The 24237-nt window shown below is 40.1% G+C and overlaps 1 protein-coding gene across 1 annotated transcript in view; it reads left to right on the top strand.

Annotated features, from left to right (window-relative positions):
• The window catches only part of tead1a (TEA domain family member 1a), a 63281-nt gene that overhangs the window by 30180 nt on the left and 8864 nt on the right, over positions 1-24237 (top strand). The window contains exons 3-9 of the mRNA XM_084733778.1: positions 10409-10473; positions 12718-12780; positions 17461-17592; positions 18244-18293; positions 19560-19621; positions 21560-21687; positions 22834-23007. Coding sequence (XP_084589904.1) covers positions 10409-10473; positions 12718-12780; positions 17461-17592; positions 18244-18293; positions 19560-19621; positions 21560-21687; positions 22834-23007 — 674 coding nt within the window. The remainder of the gene's footprint in view (positions 1-10408; positions 10474-12717; positions 12781-17460; positions 17593-18243; positions 18294-19559; positions 19622-21559; positions 21688-22833; positions 23008-24237) is intronic.

Genomic DNA, 24237 nt, shown 5'->3' with positions numbered 1-24237 from the left:
AGAAATATCAATCTATTCTCTTCTGTTAATCTTCTCTATTCGTCCATTCTCACCAATCAGGAACCAGTGCTAATTTAATTCCTGACCAATCAGGAACTGGTACTAATTTAGTACTAAAAACACTGAATAAATCCACTGTAGAGTAAAGGTCTGGCACTAGACCACTAGTTAACCACATTATAAGGAGATTTAACCACCAAAAGGTCAACATTTGCGTTGAGTTGGTTGTTGGAGACAAAAACAGAGTGTGATTATTGAACTCACTTAGGTGACTGTTCTGGTGGAATCAGGCAGAAATCAGTTAATGCTGCTTTAAGGACGTCTGCCTGTGCACTGGGACATTGTCATGTTGAAACAGGAAAGGTCCGCCCGCTGAAAACTGTTGGAAAGTTGGAACTATTGTGTAAAACAGCAGTGTATGCTGTAGCTTTAAGATTTCAAAGAGGGTCAAACCAGGAAGAACAGTTCCAGACTGAAAGTACACAACAGTGTGTTACGGATGCAGGTTACCACATATTTTTCGCCACGTATAATTGTGTGTTAATGTCGGGACAACACCGACTAAAAATGCTGACGCGCAGAAGGAACACTGATACTAGACCGATCAACCGGTCTCACTGTGTCCTCTGCCTCGGTGGCATGTTCAGTGCTCTTTGTTTACCTTGTTGACTTAATGTCCAAGTTGTTGACACGTTTATCACGGTGACCGAATTGAGTTAGATGGTCTCTGTGTTCAGAGGCAGAGCAGGAAAGGCAAAATGGCGAGAAGGGATGAGCAGCGTTTGGCTTAGAGACCAGAGGGTTTTAATCATTATGAGAACATCTGTGTGAGTTATGAAACAGTATCTAGTTTGTTTTTATTTTTGGCTCATAATGCACACAGAATAGGACATGCTCACATTTTTATTCACGCATGCTGTTTCATTCTTTTGCCGTCCTTTGGTGGAAAAAAGCAGAATTCTCTTTTTCTCTGTGTTTAAAAGCAACACACAACCTTGATGTTTCTTTAAAAACTTGGCATTATTATTTTCTTTGCTATTCAAACCAAACACCTGCGTCTTTAATGCTGGTTTTATGGCTTCCTTGAGCATAACATTAAAGGTGATATTAGTCGCAGCCAGGTGAGTATTCCTGCAGAAAAGAAACCTTCGTGGGTCTAAAAATACCCCCCACTGTTTGCAGGGAAATGGACTGAAATAGAAAAGAAGAGGGAAAATGTGCAAAAGTGCCGGGATGAACTTAGTGGGAGAGAAGCGTAGAAGAATCATAAATGGATGTGTATAAAAGGGAGAGAGAATGAAAAGGTGAATAATAGCGCTATTATCCTTGGCAAAGGTACAGCAGAGGTACAATGTAATGGCCTGTGGCTTTGTCCCCTACAGAAACATCATATGGATCTACTGGACGGACATAAAAGTCATTTAATTGGTATTGAACATTCTCTGCCTCTTAAGCTGTGGATCAGGGACACGTTCAAAACAGATGTATTACAGAAGGCCACAACATACTCTGAATGAACATCTTCAGTACAGTCTTGAGAGAATATTCCATCCAGTGTTGTCATTAAATAAAATATACCAATATTCACTTTCAGTGAAAACTAAAATTTAATTTCCTCTAACTGGCTGTGCTGCATCGCCTGAAAAGGTCACCATATATTTACATATATATTGTACATATTGTATTTTTTATATTACTCTAAGTTGCCTAACAACATTTGGCAAAATAACTACTGATGAAAACTAGCCTTACTAACCTTATTAGCCTAACTTGGGTGCATTAAATCTTTTTTAAATGTTGACTAACGTACATTATTCCTTTTCAAAAACATAATTATCAAAAGATATAGCTATCAAGGCTGTGAACAAATCCATTTTAAATGGGGGAGCTGCGTTTTTTCTGGTTAAAAAGCACTATAATGTTTACATTTTCAACCAAATTTCAATTAGTCATGTTAGCGGGTATCCCCCTGCATCGGGACCTCTATACATCACGATGCAGGGGGAGGGCCCTTCGCATCATGAAGGACCCCACCCACCCGGCTCACCAACTGTTTCAGCCCCTCCCCTCAGGCAGGCTGCTGTGGAGCATCCAGAGCAGAACCACCAGGCTCAGGAACAGCTTCTTTCCTGAAGCTGTCAGACTGCTGAACTCGAGCCATGCTCTATAGACTAACTCACTTTACTAAACATGTGCTCTTTAAATACTTGCTCATGCGTGTTTCTCTTAGACCTAGCATTAGCAGTGCTGATCTCAGCCTCTTTAATCCTTGTACCTATTAGAGTCTTACTTGTACATTTGCCTTACTTGTATATTGCCTCGTGTATATTCTTCTTTTAAATACTTTGTTTTTTTAATTATTTATGGCTCAATCCCGGACCCGAGTACCAATTTCGTACCATAAACTGTAAAGGTGAGCTGGTATGACAATAAAGTACCTTGAATCCTTGAATCCTTGAATATTCAAGGGGTTTATGATCCATAAACCAAACCCAAAAGTCGTAGGCCTGCCTGCGTCCTGTCACAGCATTGAGACAAGGGAGGGTGTCAAAGTAGACAGTTACTATGTAAATATGTATGTTCATGTGCCATACTGTTTGAGATGCAGTCACAAGAGCCGGTACAATCGGTGCCACAAACCAGAAAACAGTTACAAAACTGAGGCAACTCACCACTCGTGGCTCCTATTAATCCACACAAACCATCCTCTTTCATTGGCAATGGTGCAATCAAACAAATGAGTTCCATTGATAAATACCCATGAATCTACATGGAGTAGGATTTTTTTCCTAACTTACTCCACATAGATCATAAACCCTTGAATGGAAAAATGAGCAGTTGAAATTAGTTGAGAAATGTGAATGTTTTAAGAGCTTTCTATCCAGAAAAAACACAGCTCCCCTGTTTATTTGTATGTGGTTTGCGGTCGGTTTTATCCAGACCAAAATAGTAGTGACACAGATGAACACAAAGGCCAATCTGGTTTCTACGTATACATGTCTATGACTTGGCTCAAAATGTGACTCATTTTGAAGGAACTGATGCAAATAGAAGTAAAAAGTAAATAAATAAATAAAGTCCGCCCTTTTTATCAAAGGCTGCTAACAAGTCTTAGGGATGGTTGCTGCATGTGTAAAAAGTTGCATCAAGACTTTTGTGGCTCAAGACGGAGCTGTGCAAAACAAAATTGCCTCAAGTGATGTCATTTGAGTCAGTTGCAGCTGAAGACTACAAGTTTCAAAGTGAAAAAAAAAATCAGATTCTCTGCTTTAAGTTTGCGGGATGAGGGTACATTTGCTGCTACAGACATTACATGCCATTGAGTTGCATTGTGGGTAATATACATGCCAGATTTTGACAAGGAAGAAGAATGTGTGGAATAAAGATAATATCTCTACTAGATCGGATTTGATCCTTTCTTTTATTTTAATTTTTCCATCTAATCTAGAGTCACCAGAGTATTACTTTTGTAAAAAATAACTACAGTCTTGCTTAATTTGTTTTGGGAAACATTATTGATCATGCTGAAACATGTACAAATTGAAACCAACATGGAGCCACTAACTACCAAAGATCCTCAAGATGTCTATTATTACATATTTGGACTGGCAGTTTTCATTAAGAGATTTTTTCATATTGATGAATTGATAACAGATTAACATACTTTTTTTTGCAAATTTGAATGTGAAATAGGTCTTAAATTGCACTGGTGTGCAGTGATCTTAAAAAGTTAAATTTAACTTGTTGAAACCTGCAGAAACCCTGATATATTTTATTTTTTAACTTTTCACTTATTTTATTAGTATTTAGTAATTAGTCACAATACTTTCTGGATACTGACTGATTTGATACTGATATTGACTGACTGATAACATAACTCAGTTTCCCCCCAGGGATCAGTTAAGTCTTTCTGACTCTGATCATTTGTTTGTGGAGTCGGGTAATAAAAGAAATCTTAAAGCTGCAGTAGGCAATTTGAACACACAATGCAAAACCTTCAGCCTCTCTCTGTGACGCCTCTGCCTCTCCTACGTTGACCCTCATCTGATCTCTGTTTTTATTTAGCACTTTCTTTTTTTCTTTCTCCCCCCTCAAGGTTGTTGCCAATGTTGTAGGCAAAGGAGTTATTGGAAATTTATTACAGGTTCTTGACACAACTTCTGCATGCAACGCTGCCAAGCCGAGCAGAGAGGAAGGTGGAAACTAAGAAACATAGAGCCCTTGTCTGTACAGAGTTGCTGTGATTGGAAATAACCATTTTTTTTTAAAGTGGTGGGTGATCACAAACATACTTTTTTTTTTCATTAAAGTAACCCTTCAATTAAATGAGTGGCATGCAGTGTAGGGATGTTCCTGGCTACTAATTTCCCTCTTGATTAAATGATTTAATTTACACCAGTCGACTAGTCTAACAGTAAGAAAACGCACAAAACATGACAACAACTAAATGCTTCGACCTTTCAGTCTGAACAGGATCATGGTATCTGTGGGTAAATTACTTGGGGCTGACTTTAGCTGCCAGCCTGCTACACTGTGCGGCTAACGTTAGCAGTGCTAGCAGCAGCAGCCTGCTCTGCTTGCAGGTTAATGTCCGTGTCTGACTGTGGTTTCAAATTGCTCCAGTTGTGTGATTATACACCAGTTTATTCGGACACAACTTTCCTCATCAAATTTTTGTTTTATGTGCAGCATTTTGTGTATATTTGATCCTTTTTTTTTAGTTCAGTTTTCAGATACATATGTGTGGTTTCTGTTTGTGTTTTGATTTACATTTATTTATTATCAAGAATACCAGTGAAAGTTTACTGTTTTAGTGCCCTGTTAATTTGGATATTAAAGTTTATTGTTAAACTGTAAAATATCCTGCCTCCATTAAGTACCTTAACATTTATTTTTTGACTTCCTAATATCATTATCTGCCCCAAAACTCTAGTATTGGTCAGGACCTAATTGATATAATGAAAACAAATTGCATCACTGAGTATTATGATGGTCTAATTGGTGTTGTCACGATACTGGAATTTCTAATATTCAGTACAATACCTTGTAAAGTATTGATATTTGATACCACAGGGAAGCATTGATGCAACATTTAGAGCACTTTGGAAAATGAGTTTTGAAAGCATTTCAAATACTCAGTATCAATATGTATTGATAAATTAATGTTTTTGACAACACCAGTCTCTAGATCCATTCCCAGTTAATTATTAAAAGAGGGGGACAGTTCACCCTAAAATCAAAAATACATATTTTTCCTCTGACCTGTAGTGTAGTGAGCTTCTGGTGCTCAAAGCGCAAAAGAAAAAAAAACCTCTCTTTGCAGAAACCTTGACAAGATAATCCACAGACCTTACTGTGAGCAGTTTCATGTGGGAACTGTTTTCTTTCTTTCAGCAACAGGATCTACTGGAAACTGCTTTCTTTCTACTAGAGAGATGAAACAGCTCACAACAAGGTCTGTGGATTATCTTGAGTAACCGGGTCATGGTTTCTGAAAAGGAACATTGGTGTTGAGATTTCCAAATTTTTTATTTTTTTATTTTTTTTTGCGCTGAGGGCCATTTAGTCTCATTATATCGGAGAGAAGGCAGACGTCTCTACGACAGATATCTCTAAAACTCTGCAACCCACAAAACAAATCAAAACAATCCTGATTGATAAATAGCACTGCAGGCCAGAGGAATATATATTTTTTATTTTGTGATGAACTGTCAAAGTCACATATGCAGCCGTTGTAACTGCAAACTGCTGTTGGGTGATTTTGGTGTTGTCACCAACTGTTGCACCTGACACCAAAAAAAATGTCTTGGGTTTAGTTACGGTTTAAAGTAATTGGACTGTTTGTACAAAATTAAAGATTTATGATATTTTCAGACATTGTACTTGAAAGACATGAGGAGAGTACCTAGAGAAACTCAAATTAAAACAAAATCCACAGAAGGCTCATTGCTAAATGCTGTATGATTGACAGGTGGCCTCTAAACCACCAAACAAATGAGCTTGGAACTCAGGCGCACCACCTAAAAACACTTTAAGTGTCCTGCGGATGTCAGAACAAGCACAAACTCCCCTTCGGCATCAGTGAAGCCAGGCTCTGGACCAGAGTTTGGCCCCTGCGGTCTCTGAGGTCTTCTCTGGGTACACAACAATACACAGCACTCCACTGCAGCCTTGTTAGCGAGCGCGGTCAGCGAGGCTTTGAACTTACACTGAAAGGGTTTTGGAGCCATTCTGTAAAGCAGCTGAAGCTCTTAATCACTCTGCTAACTGAGCGTGGGGACAGTAAACTGCAGCAGTAATGCTTTTTCAGAAGAAAAGAAAATATTTCCAAGTGCAGGAAGCTGCAGATTTGGATTGCTTACTCATTCTCACAGCTCTCGCAATGCCAAGTGACAAATCAGTGGATATTTAGTTTCTGGTGTGGTGTTTACATGCTGGCTGCCTTGTGGAAAGATGCATTTCAGTCACTTTTTGGTTAGTGGTGAATTTCCTCCTCTCATCATATTCACACTTACTGTAAATTGAATCACTTTTTGATTTTTATCCCTCTGTGCCATCCGTCCCGTTCTTCTGAACGCAATATCTCAATGGAAATTTCTTCAGACTTAACACAAATGATAACATGGACTTGATTTTGGAGGTCAAAGGTCAAGCTCACTGTAGTCACACATAGCCAGACCCCTCTCCACAGCGTTCAGAGCTGGAGAAAGTTCTGGCTCCATGTATATGCATTCTGCTATAGGGAACAAAAACGCTCTGCCTTGTTTGCATTTCTTTATACCAATCATGAACATCTTGGGCAGTGCTAAGCTCAGGATGCAGCGATAGAGCTGCTGCAAAATAGTGTCAAGGGGGAACATCTGCACGTCGGGAGGCAAACTCTGGTATTAACATGACTACATCACTGCAAAAGAAAAGGTAACAGCTGTTAGCTTGTTTAGGTTCGTCCCAGTCGTTAATTTACTGTTTTCAGCATGTAGGTTGCAACTAGGAGGTTGTTCTTGTTTCCTGGGAGAGTTTTAAAACATAGATAGCGGATGGTAGTGAAGACAGCGTGTTTCTCAGTGGAAATTCACGAGAACCATACATGTCAATATAGTGACAGCATAAATTTTGCAAAAAAAACCAAAAAAACACTTAATTCCTTTTATTAATTCCTTAAAATGTCTTCAATACATGTATTATATGAGTATGGACAGACATGAATGTCAATTTGACTGGTTGGCAGGGGCAAACAACTGGGAGGCAGTAATACTAGTTTATAGCTGTGTATATATGGCTTATACAAAATTCAACAAAATTAAATATTAAAAGTTAGGATTATGAATTCAAAAGCAGAACAAAAAAGGGAAGGTCGGGGTTCGTGGGGGCTTGAAATATCTGGTAAAAGTAGCATATAACTTTCTTACTCCTCTTTCCTCTTTGTGATTTTATCAAGAGCTGTTCGAGGGTTCCAAAACTTAATTCAGCTCTTTATGTTTTGTTTAAAAGTTCCTTAATTATTTCACTTTTTGGTGATTTGTGAATTTCTTCCTCTCCTCACCTCATTTGGACTTCATACTCATTTACAGTAAATGGAGACACTTTGATTTTATCATATTATCCCGTGTCTGCTTCTTGTTTCTTCTTTTTGTTGTGGATCCTCTTTCATGCTGTCAAATCTTTACTGGCAGATCCAAAAATCACAGAACTGGCGTGTGCATTCTGTGTTTTTCGAATGCGTCGTCTCACTCAAATATCTGCTCACACACAGAGTGGCTTCATCCTGGAGATAGAGAGGGGAGGGGTGGGCTGCTTCTGTTCGTCACGGTTAATGACCATCTGACTTTGGCCTTGAAGTCTTTCACTGGGCAAGTGGAGAGAGGGAGAGAGGAGGAGGAGGAGGAGGAGGAGGAGGAGAGGAAGAGGGAGGGAGCAGAAGGGAAGCCCATTCACCACAAGAGGGACAGAGGAGGGGAGAAAGGGAACAGCCAGAACAGAGGATGGATGGATGGACGGAGCGAGGGGGGAGTGTGTGTGTGTGTGTGTGTGTGTGTGTGTGTGTGTGTGTGTGTGTGTGTGTGTGTGTGTGCGTGCGTGCTGGAGAGTTTTTGAGAGGGAGGGAGGGTGAGAGTGAGGGATGTGTGCCGCAGGGTTAGTGAAGGATGATAATTCACCGTTAAGCCTCCTAGAAAGACCAGCTGGCCCCTCTGGAGTCAGATGTCAGCCTCCACAGCCAGGACTCACTCTGTGCGCGTGTGTGAGTGTGTGTGTGCTGGCACTCATGCATGTATATACATGTACGTGTGTGTGTGTGTGTGTGTGTGCTGTCGTCAGTCGCAGCTTTTGACTGCTAGAAGGAAAACACCTGCATGTGGAGCTGTAGATTTTATCAGTCTAAGCTCCCTATCTCAGTGAGAGTGGGATTGGTCAGAACACACACACACACACACACACACACACACACACACACACACACACACACACACACACACACACACACACACATACAGGCACACATGCACACACACCATCTGCTAGTTAGTTAGGGCTATTGTTGCGAGCCATTTGGGTAGTGTGTAGAGGTTTGGCTTTGTGCTGATCTTGACCATCAGTTGGCCAGCTGGCCTGACTTTGGTTTTCCACTTGGTCGGAACAGAAAACAGGCCCAGAGACAAACCAAACCAAACCAAACCAAACGAAGACACACAGCCACAAACATCCTCGTTAGCAAATGAAATTACAGCAAAACACATACGTTCATAAAATCCCCAAAATCAAAATTCTTTTTAAATTTTTCCTCTGGCCTGTAGTGCTATTCATTGATCTAGATAATTTTGGTGACAGTTACAGAGTTTTGGAGATATCAGCAGTAGAAATTCTGCTTTCTTTCCAGTTTTGGGACTAGATGGCACTTGGCTTGTGGTGCTCAAAGCACCAAAAAATATATCTGAAAAACTCAAAACCAGTGTCTCTTTCCAAAATCCAGCTTATGGTGCATAAAGACCAAAAATACAGCAATGTCTCTTTTCAAAAATCACGACACAGTAATAAGATAATCCACACACCTTGTTGTGACCAGTTTCATATTGGAACTACTTTCTTTCTGCAGTAAAATCTACTGGAACCTGAGTAACTGGGTCCTGATTTTTGGATAGAGACATTGCTGCTCTCAAATACTCTCAATACTTTTTTTTGTTGTTTTTTTTCTCTTGTGCTTCAGGCACCACAAACTGATTGCCATTTAGTCCCATTATATTTGACATCAATATGGCGTGTGTGTGGTCATGATGCAGGCGAGTCATGATGCTACTCACCACATAGCAGAATCTTAAATCTAACACTAAGTTGTCAATCTGGTAGTAAATGTGTAGTTCAGGTGACGGTGTGTCAGTTAATAATCACTGCAGTGTCTCAAGACCAAGAAAAGTCTTGTCTGTTATTCCAAACTGTGTGACATGATTAGTCCTGAGTAAGCTAAGTAGGGAAGGTCTAACATTAAGCTAATGCTAGCATTGTACCTATACAACTTCAGCTGTTGTGCAATCGTGAACTCTTTCGGAAGCTTTGTAATCCAGCCTTGAAGGGCTGTCTTCTCTAATTATTTATCCATATTTCCATGTTGAAAACAGTTCCCAAGACGCCTTGGGTTAAGTCTGTCAACCAATCAGAGGCTAGTTTCCTAACTTGTGAACCAATCAGAGATTGTGTTCCTGACTTGTGTGTGACGGCGCTGATCCATGGATGTATTAACAGATCCATGTGCTGCATGTACATACATATATGAACACAGACTCCCAACACACACACTTGTGTCACTGCTTTTCTGTGGTTTTCTGCTTCTTTTCTGTCTCCCTCTCCCTCACTAATCTATACTAGCCAGGTCATGCTGAGTCTGCTGTGCTCCCCATTGAATGGGTTGAATTATTCAGCATTGTAAGCGTGTGTGTGTGTGTGTGTGTGTGTGTGTGTGTGTGTGTGTGTGTGTGTGTGTGTGTCTGTGTGCGCGTATGTGCGCACACGTAAGCATGGGTACAGCTGGCCTGCTGGTTCCTTTAATCAGGGGACGGCCGGTCTGCATGAATGCCTGTATTGTTGGGTCATGTGTATTCAGGGCCATAGCGTGTGTGATTTTGTGTGTGTGTGTGTGTGTGTGTGTGCGTGTATGTGTGGAGGGCTCAACGGGGGTATCAGTGATTACAACGCTTGTATGTGAAACTGCATGTCACGGGGTCGCTGGGTCAACAGCACTAAATCAGGCACAAAGTTGTTTGTCGGGGTCATATGATTTCTGCTTGTGATTGTGAGAAAGAAAGATGGTTCAAATGGGGTTTAACGTCTGTGTGTGTGTGTGTGTGTCTGTATGTGTGTGTTTGAGAGAAAACAGCATACATGTTTCATCTGTGTGTTCTCTGTCTTTTCCCTCCAGGTCGGAATGAGCTGATAGCCAGATACATCAAGCTGCGAACAGGCAAGACGCGGACGAGGAAACAGGTAATAATGGGCCTGTGCATTAAATCCAATCATACTGTCTACAGAATGTATCACAGCATATCACATTATACAGACATAATGAGAGAAATGGTGCTAACTGTTGGGAAGAAAAGACTGGTAGAAAAGCTGAACTGTAATGGTGGTTAAGTTCGTGCAAACAATAAAAGCGATTCAAAGCTACACTTTACAAGATTTTAAGTGTCCTTCATTAGGAGGAGATTAGGAAATGTGGTTTGTCTTACTCACCATGAAAGGATTGTCTGTATTATTTTGCAGATCAGTTTATAGTTTTTGAAATTTTGAGCAGTCACCTCTTGCTGCTGTTAGGGGTCACCACTGTGCATCACTGCCTAGTGTCTTTAAGAGAAACTCAAATGATCACTGTGGTTGTTGCTACAATTTAGATTTTTTAGTATTAGTAAAAACATGTGACATATTTCCAAAGTTGCCGAGAAATGTCACTCTCATGCTTACAATAACAGCGCAGTCCAGTGCTCATTAAAACACTGCACAGTTACAGTTGTTGAAAATGTGAGTTGCAGAGTTTTGGTGATGTCAGTCGTCCTCTCAAAAATAGTGGTACTCAGCTTGTGGTGCTCAGAGCGCCAAAAAACACATCTGAAAAAATTCAAAACCAGTGTGTCTTTTCAAGTAGCTCTTACATGGAGCCACTCACAATGAGGTCTGTGGATTATCTTGAGTTACTGGGTCACGGATTTTGAACTTGTCAAATGCATTTTCTGGCGCTTTGACCACCACGAGCCGAGTACCATTTAGTACCATTATATTTCAGAGAAGGCAGACACCTCCAAAACTCTGCAACTCACACCAAAAAAACTCTGCAGGGATAAATAGCACTGCAGGCCAGGGATGAAGTAGTATTGTATGAACCGTTCCTTTAATTTATAATAATTCCTTATTTGTAGCTTATATTGATGAATGCAAAATAATTAAAAATATCAAAAGAATGTACTGGAGTAAAAAGTACAGTATTTCCCTCTGATTGTAGTGGAGTATAAGAAAATGGAAATACTCAAGTAAATTCTCTACTCTCTCTTGAACTCTACTTCAAACACACTGGGCTACCAGTTTACCAGTATGAAAAAAAAAAAGTAATAGTAAATGTTGGTTTCTGTGTTATCCATTATATCTTCATATCATAAGTCATCTTTCCAACTTTTTTTTTACTGGAATATCTGCAAAGACCTCTTCTGTCAAGATGGTGACCAGGGGCTTGTGGGAAATGGTGTTCATTTAATTAAAAAAAAAAACAGCATTAGACCACCTTATCTAGACTAAATGACACATTGTAGACTAAGGTTATGTTCCATGGATGGATTTTTTTTTTGTTTGTTTATTAGCATTAACGAATGTGATTTTAAATGTCCTTACTGGACACATACTCACTATAGGGAACTCCTTCCAGAACAGTTGCATATCCTTTTCATAAATATCTGTTTGCATTTATTGTACTGTCATACACAATAACCAAAAATTCTCTTTAAGCCTGAAGAATATCAGCGTATCCCACGTGTCTTAATTGGAAAATTCTACATTTGGCATAAAGCCTTTCAGAATATCCAAACAGAATTTGTCTTTTACATCATCTGTATCAAATTAAAAATAGTGTGCATGTAAACACAGCAAACACATTTTCTGCTGTTATTAATGAAGCCATAGCCTGACAGTGGCCATGTATAGGTGGTGTTGAAGATTGTGTGGATTCATGTGGATTTTTAAGTTCAATCCGAAATAAATAGGAGATGTAATTTAGAAATATAATAAATAATAAGGGCTTTTTTGCTTTCCAATAGTACGTTTCGTTAAAAGAGTCCAGTTTACCTTCATGTTTTGACACGACATAAAGTAGCACCATCTGTATGTAGTGTCATCTTAGTTCTCGGCCTGTGTTCCCAGGTGTCTTTTTGCTCTCTCAAAAGATGTGTATAGATGGGTCTATTCACTGTTGTCAGGGGAGTAGTGTGTGTGTGTGTGTGTGTGTGTGTGTGTGTGTATGTGTGTGTTTGTGGTGTGTGTGTGTACCCAATAGTCCTTTCATAACCATGGCAACTCACTGTTTGGTCCTTCCTCCCCTCCTTTCTACTCTCCAACCCCCCTTCCTTTTACCCTCTCCTCTCCTCTCCTCTCCTCTCCTCTCCTCTCCTCTCCTCTCCTCTCCTCTCCTCTCCTCTCCTCTCCTCTCCTCTCCTCTCCTCTCCTCTCCTCTCCTCTCCTCTCCTCCAGGTATCCAGTCACATCCAGGTCTTAGCAAGAAGAAAATCCAGGGAGTTTCAATCCAAACTAAAGGTGAGGGGTTCTTCTCAGGGTTTAGTAATATTTTTACTGTGAAAAAATATGTGTGTGTGTGTGTGTGTGTGTGTTTATGTTTTCATTTCTGGTTTGCTTGGTATGAAGGCAGCTGATAAATGCTAATGACCATCATGGATGACCAGGAAGAAAAAAAAAATGCCACCTTCAGAAGTGTTAACAAAAACCCCAAAGAAAAAGATGTCACATTCAAAGGCATGGTTCAAATGATCATTTTGAGTGTAGGCTATATTTAAAGTATTTTTACCACTTTATCTTGCTGTCAGACAACCTTTTCTGATGGAAAACCACCATTATTAAGGTTTTATTATTATAATGCCCTTTCCAAACTAGCCAAACTCCATGGGCGAAATCTGTAATTTTACCTTGCAGACACTCAGGAGTTGCTGGTCTACTGGTGCCTTAATTAGTTGGTTTGTGTTATTGTGTGACTTCTGTGATTTCAAAGATTGGAGCACACACAAAAAACACAAACAAACTAACCTAGCAAGGCACCAGTAGACCAGCAACCCCACTGTTCTGCGAGGTTAAATTATTGATTCCACAAATGGAGTTTGGTTGGTTTGGAGAGAGCGATATTTAGCTTATATAATGGCGGTTTCCCGTTGAAATAGGCTGTCTGACGGAAAAGATAAAGTGGTCAAAGTGTTCTAAATATAGCGTACACTTAAACTGATATTGATTTTTTTCATTGGGTCTGTTTTAGGGGGCTAAAAATACATTTTGCTGCTGACCCTGTCCACAGTAGTACATTTCACACTGACCAGGGATAAGTCTGTCATACAACCACACCTGAAATAACCCAAAATATCCCTTTAATACATTGATGAAGAACTGAAGTATTAAAATACTGCAGCAATTAGCACCATGAAAAGACTTTCACCTTTATGAATAAAAAAAATCTGGTTGTGCTGAAGCCTAGAGAGGCAAAAGTAATCATTTCACTATCTCTGCTTCACCACATGATGCACAAAAGCAACCAGAATTCAGTGTTTGTCCACAGTGGCTGCTGGATGGATGCCTGTCACAGTGACTTCAGTATCCTAGGTGTCTAATTAGGCCTGTTAAGGTTTTCTTCCTGTCATTCTCTTATATCCATACATTCATTCAGTTGTTCCTCTCCTCCCTCCCTCCTCTCACACTCTCTCCACCCTCCTTTCAGTCTATTAATCTCCTACCCTCTGTGTCTCCTCCTCCCTCTCTCCCTCTTTCTTTTCCTTCCTCAGTCTTGGTTGTAATTAACTTCATGTAAAGCAACAAAGGAGCGCTTGTTTTCTGAGAAGAGCAGTCGGGAACTCTGAATGGAGACAAAGCAAGGGCTGAATTGATGTTTGCTGTCATAAAATAAAACCACAGACGGTTGATTAAAATTGATAGTAAAGCTTATTTGAATCAATATAGATCTAACATACAGTATGTCAACGTGTTATTGATGATACAGTTTGTGTACATATGCTGTTTTCTTTTAAAGCTTGTTTGTGTAAGATTTACAGGGATTTATTGGTAGAATATGGCAGAAATGGAAGATAATTTTCATGTATGTTTTAGAGCCTGACCAACACTAAAATTTTAGGGCGGAATAAAAATGCCATCAGCATTATGTTCTATTAAAAAAAAAGTTTCATGTTGGAAATATATACACAGACACAGATATAGGCCAGTATAGCTGTGATATGCCACTATCAGTTGATAATCAGCTGACTGATATATCTGCCTGGCTCTATGTTTTCATTAGTGTTTAATCACCTAAAAATAAGAATCATTGTGTTTTTGTTACCTCAGAAAAAGCCGATTATATCTACAGGGAGGGGGGTCCTCTGCCATGTTTCTACGGTAGCCCAGAACAGACAAACAAAGCACTGGCTCTCGCCTTTAACGTTTTTCGTGAGTTTCATGGCCACTGTAGGTTCTCCTACATGCTTGGAAGGGGAGGGAGAGATGAGGTCACGGCTAAATGCCACTAAATCCTACACACTGGTCCTTTAACATCGTATTGGAAAACGTTCTGATATAGAGAGCAAGAGTTCAGTGTGGCAGAATGATTGTATATGTTATCATCTTTAATTAAAGATATTATTCTGTAACGTGACAAATTCTAAGCTCTACATAAAAAGTATTCACTTTAATGACTTAATGAGGCCACAGGTTTGAAGAATATTTATGTTTGGGTATGTTCATTTTAATATTAATCATAGGTTTTTATTCTAGATTTATCATATCTGGCTGCAGTTAATTAACGTTTTCATTATCAATCGAACTGTGGCTTATTTTTTAGAATTAATTAAATTCCCCAAAGCCCAAGGTGATATTTTAAAACACAAAGATATTCCATTTCCAGTGATCTACGATCTTAAACAGAGAACAAGCAGCAAACCCTCATGTCTGTGAGGAAACCGGGAAATAATTGGCATTTCTGTTTGAAAGGTAAACCTGGAGATTTCAAATTGTTCAATCCAATAGGAAGCCCAAAATCAATATTGAGTCGATCCTACCAACACAACAACCGCAATACCTTTTACGAAAAGCAGCCCGTGACCTGTTTGCAAAAAATCTACATCCTCAGTAGGAAGAAATGCGCTCAGGGCTGAGACATGGACCGACACATTCTGCTCACACTATCTTTTAGTTAAAGACTTTCACAATAAATAGATTATCATAAAATGTGTTAATAAATTATTAAATTATAATATATTTTTGGATTTGCTAACATCACACAGGGCTGGGTGATATTGCGGAAAAATGCATTAGGATAAAATGTTTTTTTCAAGTCGATATAGATAATTAGTGATCATTCTTAACAATATTTTTAGATAGAGCAGGAGAAAAAATGTTGAATTTGACCATCTTACTCTGGATTTAACCACTTTATTCATCAAGGCTCACAGGTAATAGACTTAAAATAAAAATATTTGCAAGCTGGTTTGCACTCATGTCCTCACTCCACACTGTTTCTGTTGTTGCGTCACTGACTTTTTGCATGTCAATTGTAGCAGCCAATTGCATTATCCAGGGACATGATTGGCTGTTTATGAGCAGGGCCATATTTGTTTTAGTGCATGCAAGTGAAACTATTGAACATTTTATTGAACAATTTTCTTCTTGCAATTGATGAAGTGCCCATTACATATCATATCAGATACATATTATTACTGTTTTATTGCCCAGACCTAATATCACAGTACAAATTGTACAGAATTCCAGTCTGATGTAAGTGCTCTCCCTGCAGATGGATTTCCTGTCAAAACCCAAACACATGGTTTGGTCATTTCAAAGAAATGAGTTCAGGTCAAGGATTTTATCAAACCCATATGGTTCCTGGTATTTAATATGAAAAGCCAGCATGATTCCCATCTCAGTACCTCCTATAATGTTATTACCTCCCCTAGGAGGAGAGATTTCTCTCAGTGCCAATTAACTTGAGTGAAGCTGCCAATTAGTGATTCTCCAGCTATTGCAGCGCCTCTAATTCCATTTCATTCAGCTGTTTTCTGCTCCCAGTTTCATGTTGCTTTCAGTTTAGATGATACAAATGAGCCCACAAGTTCAGACTTACTGTAAATCTTGCCCCGAGGCAGCAGCCCCGACCGGTGATGTTCGCTGTGTTGTGTCAAGAACATTTAGCTCTGTTGTGCTCTCCGCTCACTACTGTTGTTGCTATGACTTCCCCTCCCTCTGGGCTACAAACCATACCACCACACCCAAACTATACACGCACAGGGGAAAGGTGTATTCCCTAAATCCTCTGCAGCACAAGTGGGAGCCAGTTTAAAGTAAAACAGGGGATTTAGATACAGACGTGTGGTTGGATGTCGATTAGTAATGGATTTAGCTGATGATTAGGAAGGTCTAAAATGTTAAATACTAAAGTCACTGAAGTTTTTTGGTTCCTTCAGCCCAATGCTGCGAGTACTCAACCAATCAGAAATGTTCAGCACTGCAATCCTGCCTCCAAGAACTACCCCTCTAACAGGGGCATTTTGGGGGTTGAAATAATATCCCTAGAACTTAATTTAGACCATAGTCCCTGTAGTGGGAATGCACCAAGTTCCTCCAAAGGTTCCTAGTCCCTGGGGAAAGTTCCTGCCATGGAAACTGCTTAATGTTAACAGGGACGGACCCCTTCTCTGCCTAAGGAGTTCTGATTGTCAAGATCATCGTCAAAGCATTGAAATTGTTGTATAAATAGTTGAGTCTCTTGTTTTATTCCTCAAAAGTCCTGTACGAGATTTACTGAGATATCCTCCAGTGTTTTTAATCCATGTTTTATTGTCTGTAAAACAAGTTCTACCAAATATACAAACCAAACCTCTAGTTTCTTAGTGTACTGTAGGTACATGAGCCCCTCCATGTTGGGCAGCTTACTTGATTAGCTGTATTTAATTTGTGAGGTCAGAAAACAGGAGAGTGTGTCAGTCGGATCACAACAAGTGGGATAACAACAGCTGGGAGACCGCTGTTTTTCTCAACGTTTTTAAATCTCATTACTCAAGATAATTCCAGTCATCCCTCTGAATTTGTGGAATTTCCTGCTTTTCATTGCCAAGTGTGGTGTCCTGATGTTTCCTTTCAGACTGGCTTTGAAATGTGTAGGGCCACTAGTTGAAGTGTATTCATGATGATGATGAAGATGATAATGTGTGTGTGCCTGTTGCCATGCAGGACCAGAATGCCAAGGAGAAGGCTCTGCAGAGCATCTCCTCCATGTCCTCTGCTCAGATCGTCTCAGCCACTGCCATACACAGCAAGCTCCTGCCTGGAATAGTACGGGCCAGCTTCCCCGGCAACGCACAGGTAAAACACACACACACACACACTCACACACACACACAGACTTGTGTTACAGGGACCCATCATTGAGATAATACTTTCCCCAGCCCTTTATTGTAACCTCATCACAACTAAGTGCCTAACCCTGTCGGACATTCGGATGAATTTCTGACATATCAGAAATGTTGATTGGCTGTTGTCAGGCTCTTGTACAGTTGAAGCAGAGCCATGAGCTAAATCCCCAAGTCAGTGCCTTTTTTTCTCTCATAACACCTGTGCTAAGTGTCAAACAGAGCCATGACGGCACGGCATGTCATGTGGACAGAAATTACAGACAATAAAACGTAGCTAGCTTACCTCCAATTCCCACAAGGGCCAACCATTTTATTTTATATTTTACACATACAGTGTCAGCACTCAGGTTGTGGCTTCACATCGCAGATGATTTACAGATGAATTAAACAACAATATTTCCAAAACTGTACAGTATGACCAGCTTGACCCTAACCATGACCCTAACTCTAACCCTAAAGCCAAGCCAAGCCTTAATCCTCAAACAACCCTTTAAATTTAACCCATTTTTGGTGTCCAGCATTTTGGTCCCACAAAATTTAGGTACATAAATTACAACACACACACCAGTCTACTGTATTAATGTGTGTGTGTCTTTTTCAGCTGTGGCAAGGGATGATTCCTGGAGGACAGTCCAGCTCCACCACAGAAGAGTAAGTCACAGTCATCTTATATACTCATATCTCACTTAATTCATTACTGATTTTCAGCTTTGAATTGTGTCACTGCTTTGATGTGAGACTCATTGACCTTTATTGGTCATACCAGGGTTCGACTTTGACATTTTTACTTGGCAAGGTGGTCAGAAACCTACTTGCCCAAAGTCCATTTTTACTTGCCTCTGTACAAATTATTGTATTTATTAGAGGTAATCAAATACCAACCTAATACCAAGACTTGCATGAACTGTCATGTTAAATCTAGGGCTGCAACCTGCATAAAATGTCAAAATCTTGAAAATTCTCCATCCAAGTTTTTCAAAGACCAAGGTGTTGTCTTTAAATGTCTGTTTTTGTCAGTCTAAGTCCCAAAGATATTCATTTGAATATGATGATAAACAAAGAAAAGCAGGAAATCGCCAAATGTTGGAGGCTGGAAACAGTATTTTCTGCCATTTTGCATGAAATGTTTTTAATGATTGAATATCAAATAGTTTAATACTTTAATAGTTCATTTACCACTTGGCTAATAGGGAAAGTACATCTAGCAACTCTGTTGCTATTCAAGTATTAAACAATGTGATATTAAGTAACATTTCATGCAAAATGGCAGAAAATGCTGTTTTCAGTCTCCCAAATATGGAAATATTCTTTGTTTATCATCATATTAAATTCACTGGTTGGGCAAGTGAGTTGCCAGGTGTACTTGCCCAACATGGGATTTTACTTGCAAGCCTTATTGTTGAGTCTTATTTACATTCATCAGACATGATCATTTCAGAAACCATTGGTATGATTTTTGCTGACTCACATAGTTGATTTCTGGGAATCTTTGTTTCCTCATCTTGCAGAATACCAACAGATTTTATGACTACCATATGCAGAGTTTTGATTCTGGTGAACTTGGGTTCTGAAATGAGCTATCCTGCTGTTTCCATGTCTTGCATTAGTTCTTGTTCACATGGTCGGTGGGGTTCATTGTGCTTCAAGTTCAAGCCCTTTTCATTTCATTGCCAGCTGCTGTTACGTGACCATGTGATGATGATAATGGTAGTAAATGGGGCTGGTATAGCTTTTACTAAACTCTGAGATGCTCTTGACATCTGTGCTCCTGCTTCTGTTCATACAAGACAGAACAGAATTCCTTTCTGTATAATGTACATACAATGTGACTGGTCTGACTGTGTCCCTTCTTCTTTCAGGCTTTTTTAATGCTCTCTTGTCTGACTGTCTGCCTGCCTGTGTCTCTGTTTCTCTCAGTATCAAGCCGTTCTCTCAGCAGGCCTACTCTGTGCAGACAGCAGGGACCACCACAATCTCAGGTGAGAGGGACTGCGGTACAATTATCTCCTTTTTGTAGAGCAAACAGGCGGTCCTCACTCCTGCCATTTAGGCCACTGGCTCTCTACAGGGTGGTTTATCACTCTGTCCTGTCACCCAGGTCTGCAGTGCACCCTGAGGTTTGTCTTGTGAAGAGGTCAGAAAAAGAAAACAGTGTCAATCTGACTATCACTTTGTCTTATTTCTTTACAGTATCTACCCAAAAACCTTAAGGGTAAACTGAAAGTATTATTAATTATAAAATTTCATAAATGACCGCTATATTAGTGTTCTTCAGTGAATGTGAATTTTTGTTTCAACTGACACTGTTGGTACGACAGTTTTCCATAACTTGATTGGTGCAGTATCTCCGAGTGCTGAGGTAACAGCATAGATGTATAAGAAAACCTAGATAGGGCACTGCCACTTAGCTTTGCTTCCTGCTCAGCATCCACTCGTGGTGTTACAGTAAAAAAATTCCCAGGGGCCCACAAAGAATTCCCCCCTCAAAAGCCACCATTGTGAAAGAGAAATCTGTTAAACTGTGGATAATTATGACTGTCTGTTATGACTTTTTGATCCATGGAGGTTTAATATTTGTAAAACTTTTCTAGAGCCGAGAAAAGCATTTAAAAAATCTATGACATGATCACATGGCAAGGTCTATGGGGCCAAGCAGGAAATGTGTTAACATGTGTTAGGCGAGAAATTCTCACGCGACTGAATAGGTGCCATCTTTGCCTCCAGTTTCCTGTGTTTAATACACGCATGGGTAACAGCCATTAATTTTTCCTCCCAACACGGTTCCACCTAGTCCCAGCCTACTGCGCTGTGACTGATTATTACTTTTACAGTCTTTGTTATTGTCAGAAAGCCTTTTTAATGTTGTAAAAGGGTCCATTTTAACCCAAAGCATGATCTTTTCCTAAACCTAACTAAACTGTGACTGAAAACAGATGATAATTTGTAAAACTAAGTCTAAAAAATGGCAACGGTGACATTTAGCTGTACACGGGACACAAACCCCAGCTGTGGGTAACATTATCTACACTTGTGCTCACAGTTAGCACCATGTACCAAGTACTAGCCTAGCACAGCGCAGTTAGAGCAGGGCTAGGAGGGAAAACAGTGACGTCAGTGCTAATGTTAGCAAGCTAGGCCAACAAGCTTTCACTTTCAAACTTAGCAGCATGCTGGGTCATCCAAAATGTTGAATGTTTTAATGGGACAGACTGCTTAAATTGCTAACAGATGATAATCAGCACTGTGTGTGATGAAAAAGGTCTCATATCAGCTTTCAAAGGCCACACAGTATAATGTTTTCCAGTCAGTAACGCACCACAGAGTCTCCCAGCATCGCTGGCCCTCACGATATCAGTCAGCTGCTGCCGTGGGAAATGTCCACTAACATGTCCACAGCTTTATCCCCTTTTGAAAAGTGGAAGTATATGCACAACAGCTGTAGGATCGACATGGGTCAACAGAAAGCTATTTTTCAGGAATTTAAGAAAGCACCCCGTCATTTGATTCACCTGTCTTTTGATTTATTTCACAATGCACTTTTAACAACTCGCTGAGGTCCCTGTGGGGTTTTACATTTTTACTCAAAGTGGGTGCTGGCAGCTGTCCATTACAATGGCACAAATGGAGCATATGAGCTTCAACGGCAGCCCCCAAGGGATTTCACTGTGTCCTCATCATTGTTACACCTTTACACCTACTTTTTTTTAAAGCACTTTTCATTGCTGCAACCTCACCTCAGTCAGGCTTTGTCCAGGAGACTGCAGTAATGGCATAAATTTTACATGATCGGAGTGAAGAATAATGCTAGCGTTACTGCTTACCCTGTTAAATAGCATGATTGTACATGGTGACAGTGGTGAAGTGAGGTTCAAACGATTGTGTGTGTGTGTGTGTGTGTGTATGTGTGTGTTGTCTAGCCTATGAGCCTCCCGCCGCAGCCCAAACACACAGAGAGCCAGCGTGGCAGGGTCGCTCTATTGGCACCACCAAACTACGACTGGTGGAGTTTTCATCTTTCCTGGAGACACAGAGGGACCAGGAGGCAGTGAGTAACACACACACGCGCACACACACGCACAAACACACACACACACACACACACACACACAGAGCAGCAGTCTACAATAAGCACTCCCTATTGTCCCATAAACAGAGATGACAGATAACCCCGCAGCAGAGAACAGCGTTAAAGCCCTTTGTGTGTATCCTAGTATGAATAACCTTTGTAAAGCTCTATCTCTGTGTCGGCTCAGTCTATCTATCATCCTGCCACACTGTGGACACACTGTCATTTTTCTAGCTCGGGCTCACAGACAGCTGGCATTCATCTTGTTGCTTTCTGTTTGGACAGTTAAAAACCTCCAACTGTTGTATGTTGACTTTGAAAAAGACTGTGGTCAAAAGGTGTCATGTTTCCTGAATTATTTTACATTACTCTAAATCTCACAGGTAGAAACATTTCATAGAAAAAAAATGTATCACTTAGTTTAAATGGTTGACAAAAGCAACTGCAGCTGTCTGCATGATAATAATATATGAAGGAAAATTCAGAAATGATCCGTTCCATCCATCCTTAATCCATTGGACTACAAAAAATGTAATCATATCTGATTACTTTTGGATGACTGAAAAATAAACATATATATACATATATGCTACTTAAAAAATGACTAAAGAGGGAGATAAGAAGCACTTCAAGTTAAAAGGAAAAACAAATTTTATACGAACAAAAACTGCTATTCATATTAGATTGATTAAGGACATTTTTCCAGGTCGCGATTTTTCTTTTTCTTTTTTTAAATATTTAATATGTTGTGGTCTTTTTATTGTGGTATGGTAACATTTTACTCCCCAAACTAGTTGTGTAGGCTAGTTGAGATACAAACAATACAGAGAGTTGCTTTTAAAAATATTGCTCCATAGTGCCAACCAGTGGTCAAAAACCTCACCTTGTGGGCTTTTGACTGTTTCTTGCCCTGTTGGACAAGAGTCCATCAGTTAAGGATGTCCAAAACTCCTGAATTAAGAAAATTTTAAAATATGAATTAGAATAAAATAGGTATTATAATTTAGTACAACAGAGAACATGGTCCGAGAAAGGCCCAGGTGCTCACCTACATGTCAAAATGAATACACATTGGTGCACTGGTGCATCCGTCCTTGCCTAACTCGAGTGTCTCCCTCCCCTCAGTACAACAAGCACCTGTTTGTGCACATCAGCCAGAGCAGCCCGAGTTACAGCGACCCCCTGCTGGAGTGTGTGGACATCAGGCAGATCTACGACAAGTTCCCCGAGAAGAAGGGCGGCCTCAAGGAACTGTTCAGCAAGGGCCCGCAAAATGCTTTCTACCTGATCAAGTTCTGGGTGAGAGTTTGATTTGATTTTATTTCCTCTACGCACGAGCTTCACACCCATGGGGCCTCAACTAGCATCTGAAAATTCCCCAAAAACTCTTTTCACTCTTTGGCCATTTTTTTTCCCTTAAGTTTGTTTTTGAAATTTCCCTGGCCCTCAATGATCAGGGTTAGCACCTCACTTTTTTCCCTGTATTTTTCCACCCAGTGCCATGCCTTTGTCTGCATTTACAGGTGTCTGTGTGTATGTGTGTGTGTGTGTGTGTGTGTGTGTGTGTTCTGTCTTTCCACCTGGGATATGGAGGTGGTGGGTTGATGAAAGCGCGGTCGCTTTGTTTGAACACCTGCTCACCTCCTGACTCACAGGTTGCTCTGTCTGTACCTGTGTTCATGTGTGTGTGTGTGTGTGACTTAACTGTTCTTTCTCAGAGCTGCAGCACACTAAAGGACTTTCAAAAATCCAAGCAACAGAACGTGGATTTTACTCTGATCTTTATTATTCCAGCCTATGTGTCTTGAAATCGAATCCGATAATTGCATTCATGATACCCTGTTAAGAGACAGAGGCTTAAGCTACAGGCAAAAAGTCAGCATCCTCCTCACCAGTTAAAGCGATAGTTTGGATATTTTGAAGTGGGGTCTTATGAAGTACTGCTCCACAGTAGAAGGCGGTCAGCACACCAACACTTTGGAGAAGCAGTACGAGTACAGCACAGAAGCTAAGCAATGTCTGCTGCTGATCAAGGCAGCAGCAGACCAACAGCCTCTGTGTTCTGTGAGGTAAAATGAAAATTCTTCCAATGCAGTTCAATTGTCAAGAGACAGCGATATTTGGCTGATACAACGGTTTCCTGTTTCCGGTTTCCTTTGGCAGTTTCCTGAAAGAAAAAGCTGTCTGACCATAAAGTAAAGTGGTAAAAATTTTCCAAATATAGCGTACACTTAAACTTATATGAAAGTGGCTAAAATATGTTTTGCTGCTGACCCTGTCCACAGCAGTACGTTTCTGATACTCCTGCTGCTTCCCCGACCACCATCGACTGTAGGTAATACACAGAGTACAGTCAAACAAACCCCTCTTCAAATAATCCAATTTTTCAACATGCTGTTTGACTTTTAAAGTTAAAAGACCTTTATGATGAGGACTTTTAAATTCATTTTTGGCAACCATAACACTATCTTGGGTAAAGATGGTTGGGTTTACTGGAGAGTAAACTTCTCCAAATCTAATAAAGAGCTA

Source organism: Lutjanus erythropterus, chromosome 13, assembly GCF_056507025.1.
Source record: "Lutjanus erythropterus isolate fLutEry1 chromosome 13, fLutEry1.hap2, whole genome shotgun sequence".
In the NCBI taxonomy this organism is placed as follows: Eukaryota; Metazoa; Chordata; class Actinopteri; order Lutjaniformes; family Lutjanidae; genus Lutjanus; species Lutjanus erythropterus.
This window is presented reverse-complemented; position numbering and strand designations above follow the sequence as displayed.